Raw genomic sequence first — 17,839 nt, forward strand, 5'->3', positions numbered from 1 at the left:
TGTGTGGGACATGTTCGAGTTGCTGATAGGGTGTCCGAGAGGGTGTGTCCAGTTGAGAGTGGCACTGAGGGTGAGTTGGGGAGAGATGTCTTGGCAGATGGTACAGATTTAGAGTCACCCTGGTCATTGGAGCCATGAGAACAAATGGTGTCCTTCGCAGCATATCTGCAGAGTGAGAAGGGCCCTGCGGCCCATCACCAAATCTTAGGAAATGCCAGCATGAAGGCTGAGTCTGTGAATGACGTGGGTCAGAAGAAATTCAGTTTGTCCTATTGGGGAAGTTAATGCTGCTTTCATTTGAGGAGATGGAGGGACGGGAAGGCGTGGCTGCAGCAGGCATTGTGGGAAGTTGTGGGGTTCACACTCTGATGGTCTCTGGTCTCTGAGTTGGGAGGCAGGCTTGTCTTGTGAAGCCCAAGAGGGACTGGGAGTGAGTGTCACTGGTGGGGGGTGGGACGAGTGGAAGTTGGTGTGGGGTGTGAGGGTGAGACAGAGAAGGCCTGCGTGGGAAGCTGGGCAGCCTAAGTGCTCAGTTGGGGTTTGAGAGGCCACCATGGGGTTCTAGCCCCGCAGAGCAGCTCATCACGGGTCCTCCTGGATTTCTGTGTTAAGGGAAACGGACACGGATGGTCAAGCATCTGGAGGCAGCGATTCTAGCGACTGGATCTTCACGATCCGAGAGAAAGATCCAAAGAGTCTTGAGAATGGAACTCTTCAGCCATCGGATTTAGACAGAAATAAGGTATGTTTGCTGGTATGAGAGGAACCAATACTTGTGACCAGTCAGCGGCATTTTCAGTCACCTTTCTCTCAGGGTGAGGTGGCCCCTCATGGTGGCCTGCTTTGGAGTTTTGCTGACAGTGAATTGTCAGAGCAGGAGATTTTGTCTGACTGATTATGCAAAGTCAGACCTATAATGCTGATGTCTGCTCTCTGTAGGCCTGCCCTTCTGTGGGATCAGCATTTCCTGACACTTGAAAATACAGTGGGAATTACGGGGTGTGGGAGTGGGTGAGGTTTCACGTATGAAATGACTTTCTAGCTCTCTTGACAGGACTGTCTCTATTTTGCATATATGGTTATTCATGTAAGGTACTAGAATTTTGGGATTAAGTTTTATTAAAAGTCATTAAAACCATGGTGGTGTATCACACTTGTAAAATGACTATATTCAACAAATCAGCAAACAACAAGTGCTGGTGAGGATGTAGAGAAAAGGGAACCCTTGTGCACTGTTGGTGGGAATGCAGACTGGTGCATCCACTGTGGAAGACAGTATGGAGGTTTCTCAAAAAATTAAAATAGAACTGCCATATGATCTAGCAGTTCCGCTTCTGAGTATTTATCTGAAGAAATCCAAAACACTAATTTGGAAGAATATATGCACTCCTATGTTCATTGCAGCGTTATTTACAATAGGCAAGATATGGAAGCAACTTAAGTGCCCATCAGTAGATAAATGGATAAAGATGTGGTACATATATACAATGGACTATATTCCTGTCATAAAAAAAGAATGAAATCTTACCATTTGTGACATGGATGGACCTAGAGGGTATTTATGCTAAATGAAATAAGTCAGTCAGAGAAAGACAAATACCATATGATTTCACTTACATGTGGAATCTAAAGATAAATAAATGGACAACAGAGAAACAAACTCATAGAATAAACTGATGGTTGCCAGATAGAAGGAGGGCTGGAGGACTGAGTGAAAAGGTGAAGGGATCAAGAAGTACAGATTGGAAGTACCAATAGTCCCGGGGGTGGAGAGCACATAGGGAATATAGTCACTCATGTATTCGCTGTGGCTGGTGTCAGATGGGTGCTAGACTTCTTGGGGGATCACTTCATAAATTACATTATCCTTGGGTAGCACCTGTCTGAAGTTTATTGAATTTTTGTAAATATCACATATTTCTAATTAGCTTTTTTTTCTTCCCCAAGATGAAAGACATCCCAAAGAGGCCTTTCTCTCAGTGTTTATCTACAATTATTTCTCCTCTGTTTGCAGAGGTAAGATGCCCAGTTGCGGGGGCGGGGGGCGGGGGGGGGGGGGGTTGGGGGTGGGGAGAGGAGGAGCCTGCAGACTGTGGAATGGTTCTCATGGGAGCAGAAGTGCCAGGAGGGGCGGAGGTGAGAAGGGAGAGGAAGAAGGGGGAGTGTTGCCAGTGGAATCTGGGAGGTGAGGACCAGCAGGAGGTGCAAGCCGATGCTCTAACCCTGGGCAATGCCAGCCAGGGCCCATTTTGTTCCTTTGTATGTTGTTTGGAAGATTGGTCCTTCATGTTGTCTAGATGCTCCCTTGCTTTCCCGCGACCCTGCTGTTGTCACTTCTCCAGGATCAAACAGGCGATTAGGGAAAATGGCGTGTATTTTCTCATTTGTCTGAAGCTGTTTGTTATTGGGCACTCGAAGAAACTATTCTGAAGTCATTATTCAGAATTAATGAATTAATCCTGGTTGTAATGATTTTTTCCCGGCTAACCTAACAGTAAACTCGCAGACCAGGCTTCCCAGGTGCTGCATGACCTTTCCCAGGGAGGAGAAAACATTATTTTCAGAATGAGACTGATGCGGGGAATGAGAGCATGTGTTCATAACAGCTGGAAAAGCCAAAGCTGTTTTATGAGCTGTTAAAGATGATATTGAGGAGGGGACTCCTGACGAGGGGGTCATGCTTTTTCTCTGCTGCTGCCACCGCAGCCTGCGCTGAGGGCTCTCAGTCCTGCCCTTGGCTGCGTCTTGCCCTGAGCTGCCGCCCTGTGCATTGCACGTTTGCCGCATTCCTGAGGGACTGAATTGACCTTACAGTGAGGGAGGAGCCTGCAGACTGTGGAATGGTTCTCATGGGAGCAGAAGTGCCAGGAGGGGCATACATATCCCAGAATTTAGGGCTGGCACTTATTTACACGAACTAGAATATTTTGAGAAAAGAGGACCCAAAAGACAGCTTGCCAGCATCTAAGAACCAACCTATCAACCTTAGTAAGCTTTAGAGTAGATAGCCCGTGTGGAAACTAGCACTGAGTAATTTTGAAATTACTTTTCTGGTATAAGTTGGGTTGAAATGGAAAAAGCAAGTGGGACAGCCTGTCATCAGATTTGAAAAGGGGCACAGGACACCAGTTGTCTCTGTTCACTCTAGTGCAGGTAGGGGTTCAAGTCTGACTAACGACCTTTCTATACAGTGTTCTCAGCATCCAAACACTGTTCATTGAGAGGAATGGGAGGTGAACCAGTGGCTGCGCTGGGTCCCTGCCAGGACTCGTATGGCTGGAGCCATTGTGGACCACACGTTGTGTTACTCTCTAGAACAGATGCTTATTGGCTCCTGTGCTCGTGTGTGTGATGCTGTTGACGTTTGTGTCTTTTAAGTTGAAGGAGAAGAGCCAAGCATGTGGTGGTAACATGGGGTCCATAGAAGAACTGCGAGGGGCCATCTACCTGGCGGAAGAGGCGTGCCCTGGGATCTCGGACACCATGGTGGCCCAGCTCGTGCAGCGGCTCCAGAGGTAACTGCCGCCAGGACTGCAGCGAGGTCCCTGCCTCCCGGGAGGAGAGCCCCGCGGAGGTCGCACCACACTTGCCCTGTGGCTTCCATAGGCTGGGTGTGGGGCCCTTCAAATGGACTGCTCTGCTTCCCTCCCTTTGCCAGCTGGGCGCTTTGTTCCTAGTCTGTTCTGTTACCTTCTTGTTCTCAGTTCTGAAAATCATGTGCATGAAGGATACAAATCTGGAAACGACTAGGAAGGACCCCAGGACTTTGTGGCACATAATATCTGTCTGCTCTAATGATGCAGCCTAGTTATACAGTCCTTAGCCATATGTTGGTAATTCTCCATTCGGTTTTAAAGTCAAATGTCCAAAAATTCCAGAAGTTTGGGCTTGGCGAGTCCAGTGAGAATGGATGCGGTGTGTGATTCTCCGTGGGTGGCTGTGCTGGTTCTCGACTTGGCCTGACCTGTGTGCACTGACTGACCTGTGGGGTGCTCCCTGCACCCACGGGTGGCCCTGATTGCCGTGAGGAGGAGTGATCTGGGTCCCCCTACCCACTCTCTTGAACTTGTTTTAGGAGTCTCCTGTGGAGGAGGTCACTCTGACTGCCCCAACCCCCAGCATAAGTACAGTCATTTGGGGCTGTTTGGAGAGAACGGAGGTGGCTCCATCTCTCCTCCACTCCCCAAACCTTCAACACTCCTGAGCACGAGTCATGTCACTGCTTTGACATCCGCCTTCCAGGTGACTTGTCCAGGCTACTGAGTCACTTCCAAATGATGGCAGGGCCCCAGTGACCATTAGGAGCCTTGCAGGTCTCTTCTGAGGGGTCAGCTTAACAGTATGTGAAGAAGTTTGGGGTATGTGGGTCCCCTTGGCCACTTCTTAGACGTGATAGAAGGGGCCACCTGATGTCCTGGAAAGAGTCCTCTAAAGGGGCATCCAGAGAAAACCTTATTTCTGACCCTGCAGGTGTGTTCTCCTAACGCTCAGGTTCCTTTGTCAAAGACATCCCAACTTTCCAACTTGCTCTAAAGTTTAGGCTAGAGAATTAAGACTTTACTTGGCCACCTTCAATTTTGAGGCAATAGGCAGAATTGTTATCTCTGCCCTGACCCTTTTGATACTAATGAATTATAGAAATAAAGGAAAACAGAATAAAGAGGTCACTTTATCCTCACACAAGCACTGTTGTTACCATGTCTGTGGGTATCTATCCACTGTGTGTAGGCAGTTAATATCTAACATAGCTTTGTTCTAAGATTCATCGAATGTTTTATCTTAGCATCCCATAAGCTTTTCTCCTATCCTATATAATAAAAGCATAGTATGCAAATTGTCCCCTTGACAAGAATTCATCTGGGAGTTTGACCAGGGGGCAGGGCCAGCGGGGGGAAGGATGGGAATGCCTGGCCGGCAGCTGCAAGGGACCCTACCAGTGCACAAATTTCGTGCGCTGGGCCTCTAGTTACTTAATAATGGTCCGTTTTTCTTAATTTCTCAAAGAAACTTGGTATCACTTCCCAGCTCATTTTAGTGACATTTACTTCTGATTAAAAAACACCTTTAAATCTCAAACAGAACTAACCCAGAAACCAGTGGCATTATCTTGTTTTGGGTTTTGTTTTCTGCTTTTGTAGTGTCACTTTTTAGGACTGATATTTTCCACATTATCCCAAATTGCTTGAAATTGTTAGTAATTTATATATGTAACTTGATTTCCCTTCAGCTACAGGGCTCAGGTGGTGGCCTGTGTGTTTAATTGGTCTGTCCCTCTGTTCCGCTTTCTTTAGTTGCTGAAATGAGTTGATCTGTACCAGTGCCGTCTAATAGAAAGATAATGTGAGCTATACAGAATTTAAAATTTTCTAGTAGCCACATTTTAAAAAAGTGAAAAAATAAAACAATTGTAAAGTCCTGGCCAGGTGGCTCAGTTGGCTGGAGTTGTCCTCATGTACAGCAAAAGGTTGCAGGTTTGATTCCGGTCCATGTGCATACCCAGATTGCTGGTTCAGTCCCTGGTCGGGCTTCATAAGGGAGGCAACTGATCAATGTTCCTCTTCCTCTCTCTAAAATCAATTAAAAAAACATATCCTCAGGTGAGGATTTAAAAAAAAGTAAAAAAAGGAGCAAGTGAAATTAGTTTTATGTTTTTTAACCCATTGCATCCAAAATCTCATTTTAACATGTAATCAATATTAGCATCATCAGTGAGGTATTTCACATTTGTTTCAGTACTAAGTCTTTGCAGTCCAGTGTGTGTTTTACATTTCACACACATCCAAATGTGAACCCGCCACCTTTCAGGTGCTCAGCAGCCATGTATAATGCAGATATAATTGCCCACTGTCCACATTGTGCTTGAAGTTTTACTTTCCAGTGATGCCTTAGACGTGCTGAGTCGGCACTCTTTGGCTTCCCCGGACGGGTCTTGCTTGTGTCTCTTTCCTTCTTGGTGTGCGAATCCTGTCTCCGCCTCAGCTTCTGGGGTCCTTATCTGCTTCCCCCAGGCCTTGGCTGGTACTGCCCACTTACTCCTCCTGGGATCCCCAAGCTCTTCCTGTGTGTCCCTCACCCAGATGCCGCCAAACCACAGAGGCCCTTGCTCATGCCTCATACTTATTTTATTCCCAGGTGCATTATGCAGTGGGTCACCTCAGAAACGAGAACCGCCTTTTCTAAAGCATTCCCAAGGCTTCCTGTAGGTCTTAGATCTCCTCCTCCCAGGACTTCGGCATTTATGTTTCTTGAAATGTGAGCCTTAGGATCTGTGGCTAAAGCATGCCTTTCAGGGGGATCCTGTGGGAGCACTTGTTCTCTGGCAGAGTGCTGAGTATTGTAACTGCCTGGGAAGAGGAGCTCTAGGTTGGAATACCTGCGTAAGTCCCGTTAAATGTGTCCTCAGGCATCTGCTGTAACTGGGTCCGTTTTGAGGTGTCAGGGAATCCTGGCCATGAGGGGACCTCGCACCCTCACTGCTCCCTTTTTTATATTCCAAAGCAAGACAATACTGTGGGATTATTGGAAAATAGAAGAAAGTATACATGATCCCACTATTCTAGCCCATTATCATTTTTGGTGCTTTGCCTCCCATTATTATAAATGTCGTGAACTTAACTAATTTTTTACATTTCTGAAAAGTATAGTGCACACATACTTTTTGGGGCATTCTTTTGTATGTGTTTGGGATAAACAGATTGTAAAACTGTACAAGTTTGCGCACACTTATTAATTTGTGTATAGATTTCATTGCTTAAATATTACAATTTCTAATATGTTATTTTATTCAGGCGGTTAATTTACATAACCATTTCTCTGTTGTTGGACATCAGAGTGCTTCCTAATTACTGTAATTACAGAAAACCCAAGAGACCATTTCAGGAAGGAGGGTACCTGAGCAAACCTCAGTTTTTTTGTGGCCAAAAGTGTTTCTTTGCACTGGTCCTCAAACCAGCCATGTTTGTGCATTCCTGGACTCTTACTCTGTCTTTGGTTAATACTGATTTTTCAATCTGATTATAAGTAAAGGTGTATCATTTACTGTTTTAGTCATACGGTTTTCTCTCCTGGGAGGCTGAACCACTTTCTCACTTTTTACTACGTACTTTTAGTTCTTTTGTGGCTGAATTTAACTTCTCGGAAAATTTGTTGTTGGAACATGATTTTGTTCATTTTTATGAATTCTTTATATAATAATCCATTGATAGTTGCTCCATATTTTGATGACTTGGCAGTGTATGAAAATTAATAGGACTTTGGTTATTGTTTGAATTTTTGCAAATTAATTTTATAATTTTGAGAAATGACATTTGTTTATTTCTATTTCTCTCTCTGTTTTTTCCTAGATACTCGCTAAGTGGTGGAGGAACTTCGTCCCACTGAACTTCCTTTGGCATTTGGGGTTTTGTTTTTTCTTTCTTCTTCATCCTGCTCCTTTTAAACAGTCAACGAGAGCCTTTGCTGACTCCGCTGAAGAGCTGCACCGAGGGCTGGCCCAGCCGAGGCTGCCCATACAGGCCTCAGCGTCCTTCCTCGCTGGCCTTGGCCGGATAAGTCTAGATGGGTGGGGAGGGTCAGCTCCTTCCAGCGATCATTTTATTTTATTATTCTTGTTTTTAATTTTAACCATAGTGCACATATCAAGGAAAGTGTCTTTAAAAACAAATACACACCCTGAAATGTATATTTGGGATTATGATAAGGCAACTGAAGAAATGAAACCTCAGGTATCCTGCTTTAAGTTGTGCTCCCTCCCTGGGAGACGGAGAATCGCTCTGGTGGCTCAGTGTACAGATTTGTATATAGTGTCATTTTTACGGAAACCCTTTTGGCGTGCATAAGGAATCACTGTGTACAAATTGGCCAAGTGCTTCTGTAGATAATGTCAGTGGAGTAAATATTTGACAGGCCATAACTTGAGTCTATTGCCTTGCCTTTATTACATGTAAATTTTGAATTATGTGACCAGTGATTTGGGTTTTATTTTGTATTTGCAGGGTTTGCCATTAATAATAATTAATGCCCCTCTTAAGGAACACTCCTATTTGTACCTCAACAAATGCAAATTTTCCTCGTTTGCCCAAAAACCCTTTTGGTACACTTAGAAGTTGATTTCCTTTTTCATTGATGGTACTATTTCTTAGTGTTTTAAATTGGAACATATCTTGTGTCATGAAGCTTTAAATTATTATTTTAAGTTTCTCCCCAATGAAGTGCTCTCGTCTCACATTCGTTTGGAATCGTTCCACTGCCAGCTGTCCGTTCTCCCATATGATTTTGTTGCAGCTTGTAGTGAAAGCTGCATATCGTCTTTCCCACCTAAAATGTCTGGATGCTCACATGAATAAATTTTATAACACTTTCCTTGCATACTCTCTGAAACGTGACTCGAGAGGCCAGCGCGCCTGCTGTGTGTGTGTGTGGTTGTGTGGTCAGATGAGGCATTTTAGAATGCTCTAGGAAGAAGTGCCCAAATTCAAAATGCTGGATGTTCAGGTCAGTTCCCTATGCAACTTTAAAAATTAGTCATTGAGAAGATAGGGTTGAATTCTGCTGGTTTGTAAAATTGTGCTCTCTCTTCCCAGGGACCTCAATTAAGGGTTATTTTGTTCTCATACAGGAGCCTGTGTCCGCTAGCTTGGCAGCCAGGTGTCTACTTGTCTTGGCTTGTGACAGGGTCTTGCTTGCCAATGGGGCACCAGTCTCTGGGTTTGTGGTATGAGAATAGAGTTCTTGCAGCAATTCGACTGATTGAAGTATGCATGGCACTTTTATATTTTTGATATGAATCATTGTCAACTCTTGTTGGTGTCGCAGTTCTTGAGGGGAAGACAGGACTTTCGGAGGCAAGGGAGTTACTGGGTAAACTTTGGGATGGAAGGTCAGGAACCTGTCGGCCTAGTGGCCTGGAAGTTAATGAGAGGACGGAGCCCCGAGTCAGAGACGTTGGAGTGGGTGGTTATTATTTAGGTTTGGTAGTGGAGTCTAGCTTTAAATCCTAAAATTAAATTTTGTTTTTTAAATTAGAAGTAGATTTGGGTGAAATTTCTATAAAGGATACACTTTGGTTAGGGGACACAGAACCGAATTGCTAATTCTTATTGTACATGCTATTCTGCAGCAAGGATGTTAACTTGAACAGTAAATTGTGTGTTTCCTTTTGTGTTTCCAAGAGTATTCTGTGTGCGGGAGCTTTGATTTCCCTTTGTGAGGCCTAAGCCAAAGATCAGTTTTGCTCATTACAGGAGAATCACTCAAAGAACGAGCAGTGTTCCCCCAAAGTGCTTGTCTGATTTAAGACGGACAACCTAGGCAGCAGCTGATGTAAAGTTCCTACAATTTGCCAGTGGACAATGGCATATCAAGACGACGCTGAAGCCAATCTTAAATACAAGTAATGGGTAGTAGATATTCTGCAATCACTAGATTATGATACACAATGCTGTCTCCCAGATAAAGTAGAAAACGACTCTCTTAGTTTGTTGGAAGTATCTTCTGTTGGACGTAGCTTCCTGGGAAAGATGTGGTTTAACTGAATGTTAAAAATGGATCACCTCCTTATACAATCTCTTCTGATCTGTTACTTTCTGTAGACACACAGACTCAGCTTGTGTTTTTAAGGGCATGTTCTTTAGCCAAGGAGGCTAGCATTTGGGTGTCCACGTCAAGTCCTTTATTAAAGACAGATCAGGTTCCAGAGCTACCAGGGGACCTGCCTCCGACCATATAGACTGCTGTTGGTGTGTAGCCAGCCGGACCTGGAGCTCAGCGTTCAGGATGGATTTACTAACACTCGGAAGTCTCTCGATGCCAAACCCCAGCAGCTAAGAGCTTATCCAGAGACTGCAGACAGTGGTGGCGCTCCCAGCGGGGGAGACGGTTTCACACACAAGCACAGCTACCACCTTTTGGAAACCGAGGCACGGGGCCATCTTGATGTAACCAAGTGCCACACACCTTCCGAATCTGACAGTTTTGTTCTCAAGTTGGTCTTGTGGAGTGTCTAATTCTTCACGTAGCATTTGTACCTTTCTTTTGGCAAAACATATGGTCTGTTTATAAGCGTTTTTATATGTTCTTCCTTAAAAAAATGGCTTCTGTATTTCTGCTATAAAATATGGCAATAAATGGGGAGTGCTGCAAGGTGTGTTCTTAAGCACAGGTACTGTATCACGCAAGGGTCAATAAAGTTCACAGAAAACAATGATTTTTATAAGTTCGTGTCTTATGTGTAGAGCACTGGTTCTTAACCTTCCTAATGCTGCAACCGTTTAATACAGTTCCTCATGTTGTGGTGACCCCCAATTTCATTGTTACAAATTGAACATAATTAAAGCATAGTGATTAATCACAAAAACAATATGTAATTATATATGTGTTTTCCAATGGTCTTAGGTGACCCCTGTGAAAGGGTCGTTCGACCCCCAAAGGGGTCGCGACCCACAGGTTGAGAACCGCTGGTGTAGAGGGAATAGAGTGAACTTACCCCCAACCCCAAATTTGTTGAAATCCTAATGCCCAGGCGATGGCACTAGAAGGGAGTGATTAGGTCATGAGGGCGGAGCCTTCCTGATGCGATGAGTGTCCACACAGACCGCAGAAATCCCTCGCCCTCCACCATGTGAGGACACATCGATGCTGGCTGTGACCCAGGAAGGCTCTCAGCAGACACCGAGTCTGCCGGCACCTCCATCTTGGACTTCACAGCCTTCAGAACTGTAAGAGACATCTCTGTCCTTTACAAGGCCCCTCAGTCTGGCATTTTTGTGGTAGTAGCCGAGATGGACCAAGACAGGGTGGCTCTGAAACTGTTCCCGGCAGCTTGGGGGCAGTGAATTGCCCACGTGGTTTGGACTTAGTATTCTTTCTCTAATATTTCTATTGATTTTAGAGAAGGGAAAGGGAGAGAAACATCAATGATGAGAGAATCACTGATCAGCTGCCTCCTGCACGCCCCCTGGGGATCGAGCCTGCAACTCAGGCACGTGCCCTGACCAGGAATTGAAATGACACCTGGTTCATAGGTCTACGCTCAACCACTGAGTCACACCAGACTTGGGTTTTCTTTGAAGTCACAGGGTAGCAGGGAGCACAGAGGTGCTACTCATAGATCTGAACCGTTTCCAGCAAATGGGTTGGAATCCTTCAGAAATACTGAGGTGGGAGTTTCCCTGCTCCTGCCTCTGCCATCCTGGCTGCCCCGTGCACCCGCGCTTCAGCCTCCCAGGGTGCTGGTCTTGCCCCTGGGGCGTGTGTGGGAGAAGCCTCAGGGAACTCATCTCTAGGGCCCCTCCCCGTCTGCTTCACTCTCCTCCATTGGGGTTTAGTCCTTGTCTTATATAGCCACCGGGATCAGTCTCCTAGACATGCCCGGTCTCTGAGTGCAGAGACTATAAAATAGGAAGTTTTTCAAAACGCCGTCTTCAAGAGTGATCGAGTCTGGTTTTCCTTTTCACATTCACCCGCAGTGACCAGTCAGCTCCGCCCTCGCCCGCAGAGACACCAACCCACCCGAATTAGATGAAAATAAAGCCAAGAGACAAGGTGGGTTGTTTTGCCTTAAAACTTCAATATGCTGGATTGTGGCGTGAGGTATTTTTATTCCCTTTTGTTAGTACTTAAAACCATCTGGTACACATTGTAAGGCAAATGATTAACACGTCTCAAGCTACTCGTCCATTTGTACATTGCCGATTCCATGCGGTCAGTCACAGCTCCACGGAGTTGGGGTGGTCCTGCGTGTCTTCGGTGAGGGCTTTCCCAGCGGTGGTGCAGGACAGGGAGGACTGCGTCGATTGGCCGCCCCTCTGGACTGCGTCAGAAAGGGCTTAAGAACACGGGAATAGCAGCCACCGCTCTCACAGAGAATAGGCAAACAGGTTTTGACTAGTGGGCCCAGCATTACTGGAAACCATGTTCCCTGTGTTGTCCGACTGTCAAGGTTGTGCAATGTCATACTGTCCTACCCCGTACCTGGGGGAATGAGTATAAAAAAGGAAAAAGAATGTTTTTTGAAGACAGGCACAATATATACTACTATTGAATGCGCAGTTCCGAACCACAGTTGAGTAGGCTATAGATAGGTATGACGATGGGTGCCGGGGGACTACACACCATCCTTCATGGTGCTTTTACACCCACAGAAGCTCACAAATTCCATAACGTAACATCACAAATGGCCCTGATTACTGAATACAGGTTTTCATGCTTGTGAAACAGACAGCAAAACACCCACAGCTTAATATCTTCCCATTGTATATACCACTCACACACAGTACAGTGATAGTCTAGACATCGCACTGGACTTCTGCTTCTCTTAGCAGAAAACAACCTGCTACGGTTTGTAAATAGTCATCACTTGAACAATTTGGTCAGCTTGCACCAGGAAGTGGGTCTGGGAGCCAGCGTCTCACTGGAGCACGAGACCCCAGGGTGGCACGTAGTGTGCGGCAAATCGCTTACTAATCAAAGGAGTAACTTCCTATTATTATAAAAGTAGAAAGATTGAAAAAAAACGAAATCTGAAAATGATCTCATTTGCTTAAGACTGTGCCATGTGTATTGCAAACACTGGAGAATCCGTTTTCTTAAAATGCAGCAGCCTAGAAAAAGAAAAAAGAGCATTTGCCCTGTCTTTTGTCAAACGGATGTGTTTGTACTGCTTTAAGGTGCAGTCGTGGAGGAAAAACTGTCATTTGGCACTATATTAATGACAATGTTTTAATACTGGCACAAGCTAAAAACAGCCCGTCGAGGGAATGACAGAAAATGCCGCCAGCATTGGAGGTGGGAGCACTTCCGTTCAGATGGGAAATGAACAGTGGAAAGACAAGGTTAGAAATGGTTCTGCAGAGACAGGTGAGAGATGCTGTAAAACCATGTTGGTGTTTTCCAGACAGGCGTTCATTTTACTAGGCATCATTGATAGAGAAAGGCTGCCCGGAAAGCAGCCACGGCTGAGCCAGCTGACGGCGTCCTGCCGTCAGTACACATGGGATTCTTTGTGACTCAGAGTGTGGGCGCGGGGGGCTGCGCTGGTGGCACTTCGGATCACCTCCATCCACCTAGAGCAAGAAAGCAAAACGGCTGTCAGGGCCCCTTTTACAAACATATGTCTCCGATTTCTTCTTATTTGTAAATTGCCATTTTAGCAGATGAAGAGTTCTTAAATGAACTCTCAGCACTCCCTGCATAGAAAGCAGGGTTAGGGTGCCTGCAGATGTTCCCCAGTCTCAGTTTGAGGACCACTGACCTCCCTGTGGATGTGCCTTGCCCAAGGTGTGGCAGCCCATCTCTTTAGAGCAGTGAGAGGTGAGGCGGCGCCTGGCTGTTTAGGAACAAACGCTGTCTCGTAACCCTTCCTTCGGACCCTGGGGTGCATCCCGCCCTGCTTATGGGACTCTGTGTTCTGTGTTGGATCCTGGTAGTTTTCAGATACCTGGGGACACTGGCGTTTTCTGGAGATGCTGCTGGTTGTCACAACGGAGGGAGTGCAACTGACATCTAGGGGTAGAGGCCAGAGGTGCTGCCATTAAGCACCTGCAGTGCACAGCACAGAGCCTCACAGAATCGTCTGGTCTAAATGTTGGCGGTGCTGAGGCTGAGAGAACGTGGGTGTGCCGTGCCTCCTGTCTCCACGGGGCTCACACGGGGTTTTGGCCGTTCCGTAATCATCAGGCTTTTTAGGGTCTCACACTGAAGGCTGATGTATCCTGGCCACAATAGTGACAAGATCCCACCTTGGGTAAATTTCCTAGCCCAGGATCAGATTTGAGAATTGCTGTGCCCTGGCTCACGGCTCAAGCAGTACAGCTTGGAGACTGCTGCTGTGGGAGGTGGCCCTGGTGTTAAGCCACTGTGCTCTCTTTACTGGGGATTGTGCACAGAGCAAAGCCAGCCCAGCGATTAGAAACCCTTGTGGGGTCAGTGTCAGTAGGTGGTGGGGAAACAAGTTAGAATTTTCTCCCTGAACAGGGTGGGGACTGCTGCCCTGTCTGTGACCTGAGGACCCCGCAGGTGGTGGCTTCACGCTGACAGAAGCTTACACAGTCTCATCAGGGTGCCGTTCCAGGGGCCCAGAATTACCCTTGACATTTCAGGAACAGACTGAAGCCACTGGTCGAGCATGGTGGCCTGCTCTCTCCCTTTTACGTTTGTTTTCAGCTCTTGCACTGTCTTTCACTAATAAAGTAACTCTGATAGGCACCAGATTCCTTCCCTTCCTCATGTGGTCTTTTGACGGAAACTTAGCCTTTGACCGCAGCCCATCAGGAATGTTAGGACTAAACAGCTACAGAAGCCATAGACTGATAAACACACGTAAGAGACTTAAAAGTGTGTAGCGTTAACTAGCACTGCAGGTTAAGGATGAAGGATGTTTCTCTGGGAGCAGAAGGGGACTCTGTGGAGAGACCCTGATTTATCCTCAGCACCTGCCAGGGTCAGGACAAGGGCGGGGATGCCCACAGCGGGCTCTCCTAGCAGCTTGCCTGGGAGAAATCCTAGTGTTTAGGAGACGAGTGGCCTTTTTCTGCAGGGGGGACGTTTACCTTTCAAACGTGTATTCGCTTTCGGCCCGGAAGTAGTACACGTGGGACTTGAAGTGCAGCTTGAACACGTAGTCCTTGTGGATGTCCTCGGACTCCGAGGGAATGGTGAGCGAATAGCCAAGCAGGGGCAGGCTGGCCAGGGGGTGATTGTCCTGGAAAGGCCAACAGAAGGGGGCGATGGAGAGGTGGCCACAGGCGTGGAGCCCGGCTGCAGCCTCTTACCCTGCAGCCGCTCTGGGAGCCGAGGCACTTGGTCCCGGCCCGTGCTCTGTGGGCCAGCTAGTGCGTCCCAGCCCGGGCACAGGCCATCAACCCCGTCGCTGCCCCTCCTCAGCCAACCAGCACCCAGGTCGCCCTTCAGCAAATGATGTCAGCCTCCACCTGAGTCGAGGGTCTCATGGATGTGGCGTCTTGTAGGCCCCCTTCCGACACCTGGCTGCTTTCTCTCCATGCCTGCCCCATGACAGGGGAGGGTGTGGTGTTGGGGGTCCCTAAGGCTCTCCCCAGCCTGCACACTAAATGCTCTATCCCAAGGGTCACAGGGCCTCTGCCCTGGGCGGGGGTGGGGGTGAGGGGTGGGGTGGGGGTGGGGGTGGGCACATACCTGGTGTGACTTGTAGAAGAACAGGCAGAAGTTTGTGAACACCACCCACAGCTTCTGCCACCCGTTGCTGTTTTTGAATTTCCTCAGCAGGTTCCCAGACAGCTGATTCTGAAAGACAAGTCGGCCTGTAAGGCCCACAGGTGGGGGCCCAGACACCTGGGCCTGGGGAAGGACCACAGGCTCCTCAGTCCAGGGGGGCTCCCTGAGACCGACTGACAATGGCCTTTCTCCCTGGTAGGTGGACCGCATGATGGGATTAATTCTTTCTGTCACCTATTATGGGTTGAATTATGTCCCCATCTTCCCCAAAAGATGTGCTAACCCCAATACCTCAGAATGTGGCCTTGGAAATAGCGTTCTCACAGCTATAATTAAGAGTCAACTGTAAGGAAGCAAGGCAGGCCCTTAGTCCCCGTGGCTGACGTCCTTATGCGAGAGGAGAGGCGGACTGCAGTGATGGACGAGCCGAAGAACACATGGCCAGCAAACCACAGAAGGGGGAAGAGGCAAGGAGGGATCCTCCCTTACAAGTGTTAGAGGGCGCTGGCCCTCTTGACACCTAGCTTTCCAGAGTCATGACACATCTCGTTGAGCCACCCCATTGGCAGTGCCTTGTTATGGCAGCCACAGGGAGGGATCCAACACCCCTCAACCGGGAGCCCTCACTGAGCCCCCGCCAGCAGCTCCTGGCTGCCATCTAGTGGCCCAGGCAGAACACTGGCTTTTGGGAGAGGTGACCTCTCCCCAGAAGCTAAAGGAAGAGTGACTGGTAGAGACCAGGGCGTGCTGGTAGCCCCTGTGGCCACACAGCACTGCTGTGAACTGCCAGGCAGCCGAGGCAACACCGGGCGCAGAGGCGCACGTCCTCGCGGGCTCCCCAGCGCCCCTCCGTCACCGGCTGTGAAGAGGACACTGAGGAGGCCGTCCACGCCCCTGAGGGCAGCTCATTCCCAGGGAGACTCCCCAGGAGGAACATGGCGGATGGTGACACTTGTGGATGTGACCGAGTTGTCTGTTCACTTACAGGGGTTACATGGCCACGTCTGCCACAATTAACAAGATGCGTAAGAAGTATACTGAGTCTACTTCTATCCCTTTGGTACTTATCCAGTGACTTGTATTTCACCCAAGGATGACTCTTAGGTCAGGACCAGTCTCCATCCTTGCCCCAGAGCAGCTGACACCCCCTTTCCTTGCTGTCTTTCACAGTGGCCTCCTCTCCCTTCTCCCCGGCTTCCAAACTGGTCAGTCCCTGTTGGGTGTAATGTATGTTCAAGTCCGAAGTCCTATTACCTGTGGAGGTGATCTTATTTGGAAACCAGGCCTTTGCAGGTGTTAGCAAGTTAGGAGGAGGTCATACTGGAGCGGGGTGGGGGTGGGGGGGGGTGTCCTAATTCCGATGACTATTGTCCTTATAAGGAGAAGATGACATTTTAACACGAGACATACTGCCCAGTGAGACGGAGGTTGAGGTCAGAGTGATGCGTCCACAAGCCTAGGCATACCAAGGGTTGCCGATCATCACCAGAAGCCGAGAGGCGTGGAGCAGACCCTCCCCAGGGCCTCCAGCAGGAGCCGACATCTGCTCTGGGACCGCTGCCCTCCAGCAGGGTTAGAAGATACTCTGTGGCAGCCACAGACAGCTAAGTCCCCGCCGCCAACTCTCCTTCAGCGCCTTCCTTCCATCCTGAGCCTCACTGTATCCAGATCCCTCCCGGGTCTCTGCCGCCTCCTAATGTCAGTCTTAAAATAACGTTGATCATCTCGCCTCTGATCCCTCCGAAGGCGAGGCTGCCTGCTGACCATCCCAGCCTCGCATGAACCCCAGTGCCCGCTGGCTTGACCAGACTTGTAGCTCATCTTTGTGGTGTCCCCAAACCTCCCCGTTACTCATTTCTACCCATGCGAGTCCTACAGGAGACACCTGGGGGAGGGAGCAGAGAGGGAGAAGGAAGGAGCTGCTTGCTTCCCTTTGCCGATGGCAGGGCCCGGGCCTGGAAGAGGGAAGCTTGCCTGTCAGTGGGGGTGGGGCATGCATCTGGCACCCAAAGGAGCCCAGCATGGACATCAGGCTGAAGGTCTGGGGAAGGGGGATCTGGCAAGGGAGGGGTGTTTGCAGTGACAGATGAGTCAGTTCCATGTGTTTAACCTGCATTTTTGCCACCTTAAAACCACACCTAGGGGCTTGCTTTCATGCTCTATAGTTCTTGGCAAACTTCTCCAGGGGTCACATAGTAAATATTTGGAGTTTTTCAGGCCAAGAGGCAAAATCAAAGATATTTGCATTTGTAGTAGCCACTCAAAATAAAACCCTTTCTTGGCCCATGGGCTGTAAACAACCAGGGCTGGGCAGGATTTGGCCCAGGGGCTGCTAGACTCACCCGACCATTTGGACGAAGGACTGCAGCTGTGTGGACGGCCACCCGGAAAGAGCTGGCCCGAGGAAGCGTCTCTGGGCCGCCCATGACCTACCTCCCTTGCGTATTTGCTACATTCTTGAATGACCTACGTTTCGAGCCGAGAGGTCCCACGCTTTGACGGTCCTAACTACACCTCACCTCGCGGAGGATGGTGTGGAGCAGGCAGAGGAGCCCCCTCACGCGCTGCACTCACACCAGCTGCACTGGACTAGGCTGGGTCTGATCAGGTGTTTTCCCACCAGACGGTCCCGGGTTCTTCCCCACTGCCC

General features: G+C 48.3%; 2 protein-coding genes across 6 annotated transcripts in view; one reads left to right on the forward strand and one right to left on the reverse strand.

Moving 5' to 3' along the window:
• Positions 1 to 10,204, forward strand: part of STK24 (serine/threonine kinase 24) — a 103,220-nt gene extending 93,016 nt beyond the window's left edge. For both annotated transcript variants that reach the window (XM_070408688.1, XM_070408689.1), the window contains exons 8-11: positions 613 to 742; positions 1,948 to 2,016; positions 3,379 to 3,515; positions 7,344 to 10,204. In XM_070408688.1, the coding sequence (XP_070264789.1) occupies positions 613 to 742; positions 1,948 to 2,016; positions 3,379 to 3,515; positions 7,344 to 7,380 (373 nt within the window). In that variant the 3' untranslated portion in view covers positions 7,381 to 10,204. The remainder of the gene's footprint in view (positions 1 to 612; positions 743 to 1,947; positions 2,017 to 3,378; positions 3,516 to 7,343) is intronic.
• Positions 10,205 to 11,546: 1,342 nt separating this feature from the next.
• FARP1 (FERM, ARH/RhoGEF and pleckstrin domain protein 1) overlaps positions 11,547 to 17,839 on the reverse strand; it is a 271,468-nt gene continuing 265,175 nt past the window's right edge. For all 4 annotated transcript variants that reach the window (XM_070408693.1, XM_070408692.1, XM_070408691.1 and 1 more), the window contains exons 25-27: positions 15,151 to 15,258; positions 14,547 to 14,698; positions 11,547 to 13,061 (exon numbers count right to left, since the gene is read on the reverse strand). In XM_070408693.1, the coding sequence (XP_070264794.1) occupies positions 12,980 to 13,061; positions 14,547 to 14,698; positions 15,151 to 15,258 (342 nt within the window). In that variant the 3' untranslated portion in view covers positions 11,547 to 12,979. The remainder of the gene's footprint in view (positions 13,062 to 14,546; positions 14,699 to 15,150; positions 15,259 to 17,839) is intronic.

The sequence above is a fragment of the Myotis yumanensis genome, unplaced genomic scaffold (assembly GCF_028538775.1).
Source record: "Myotis yumanensis isolate MYYU_CA2020_CCGP unplaced genomic scaffold, mMyoYum1.0.hap1 SCAF_3, whole genome shotgun sequence".
Lineage (NCBI taxonomy): Eukaryota > Metazoa > Chordata > Mammalia > Chiroptera > Vespertilionidae > Myotis > Myotis yumanensis.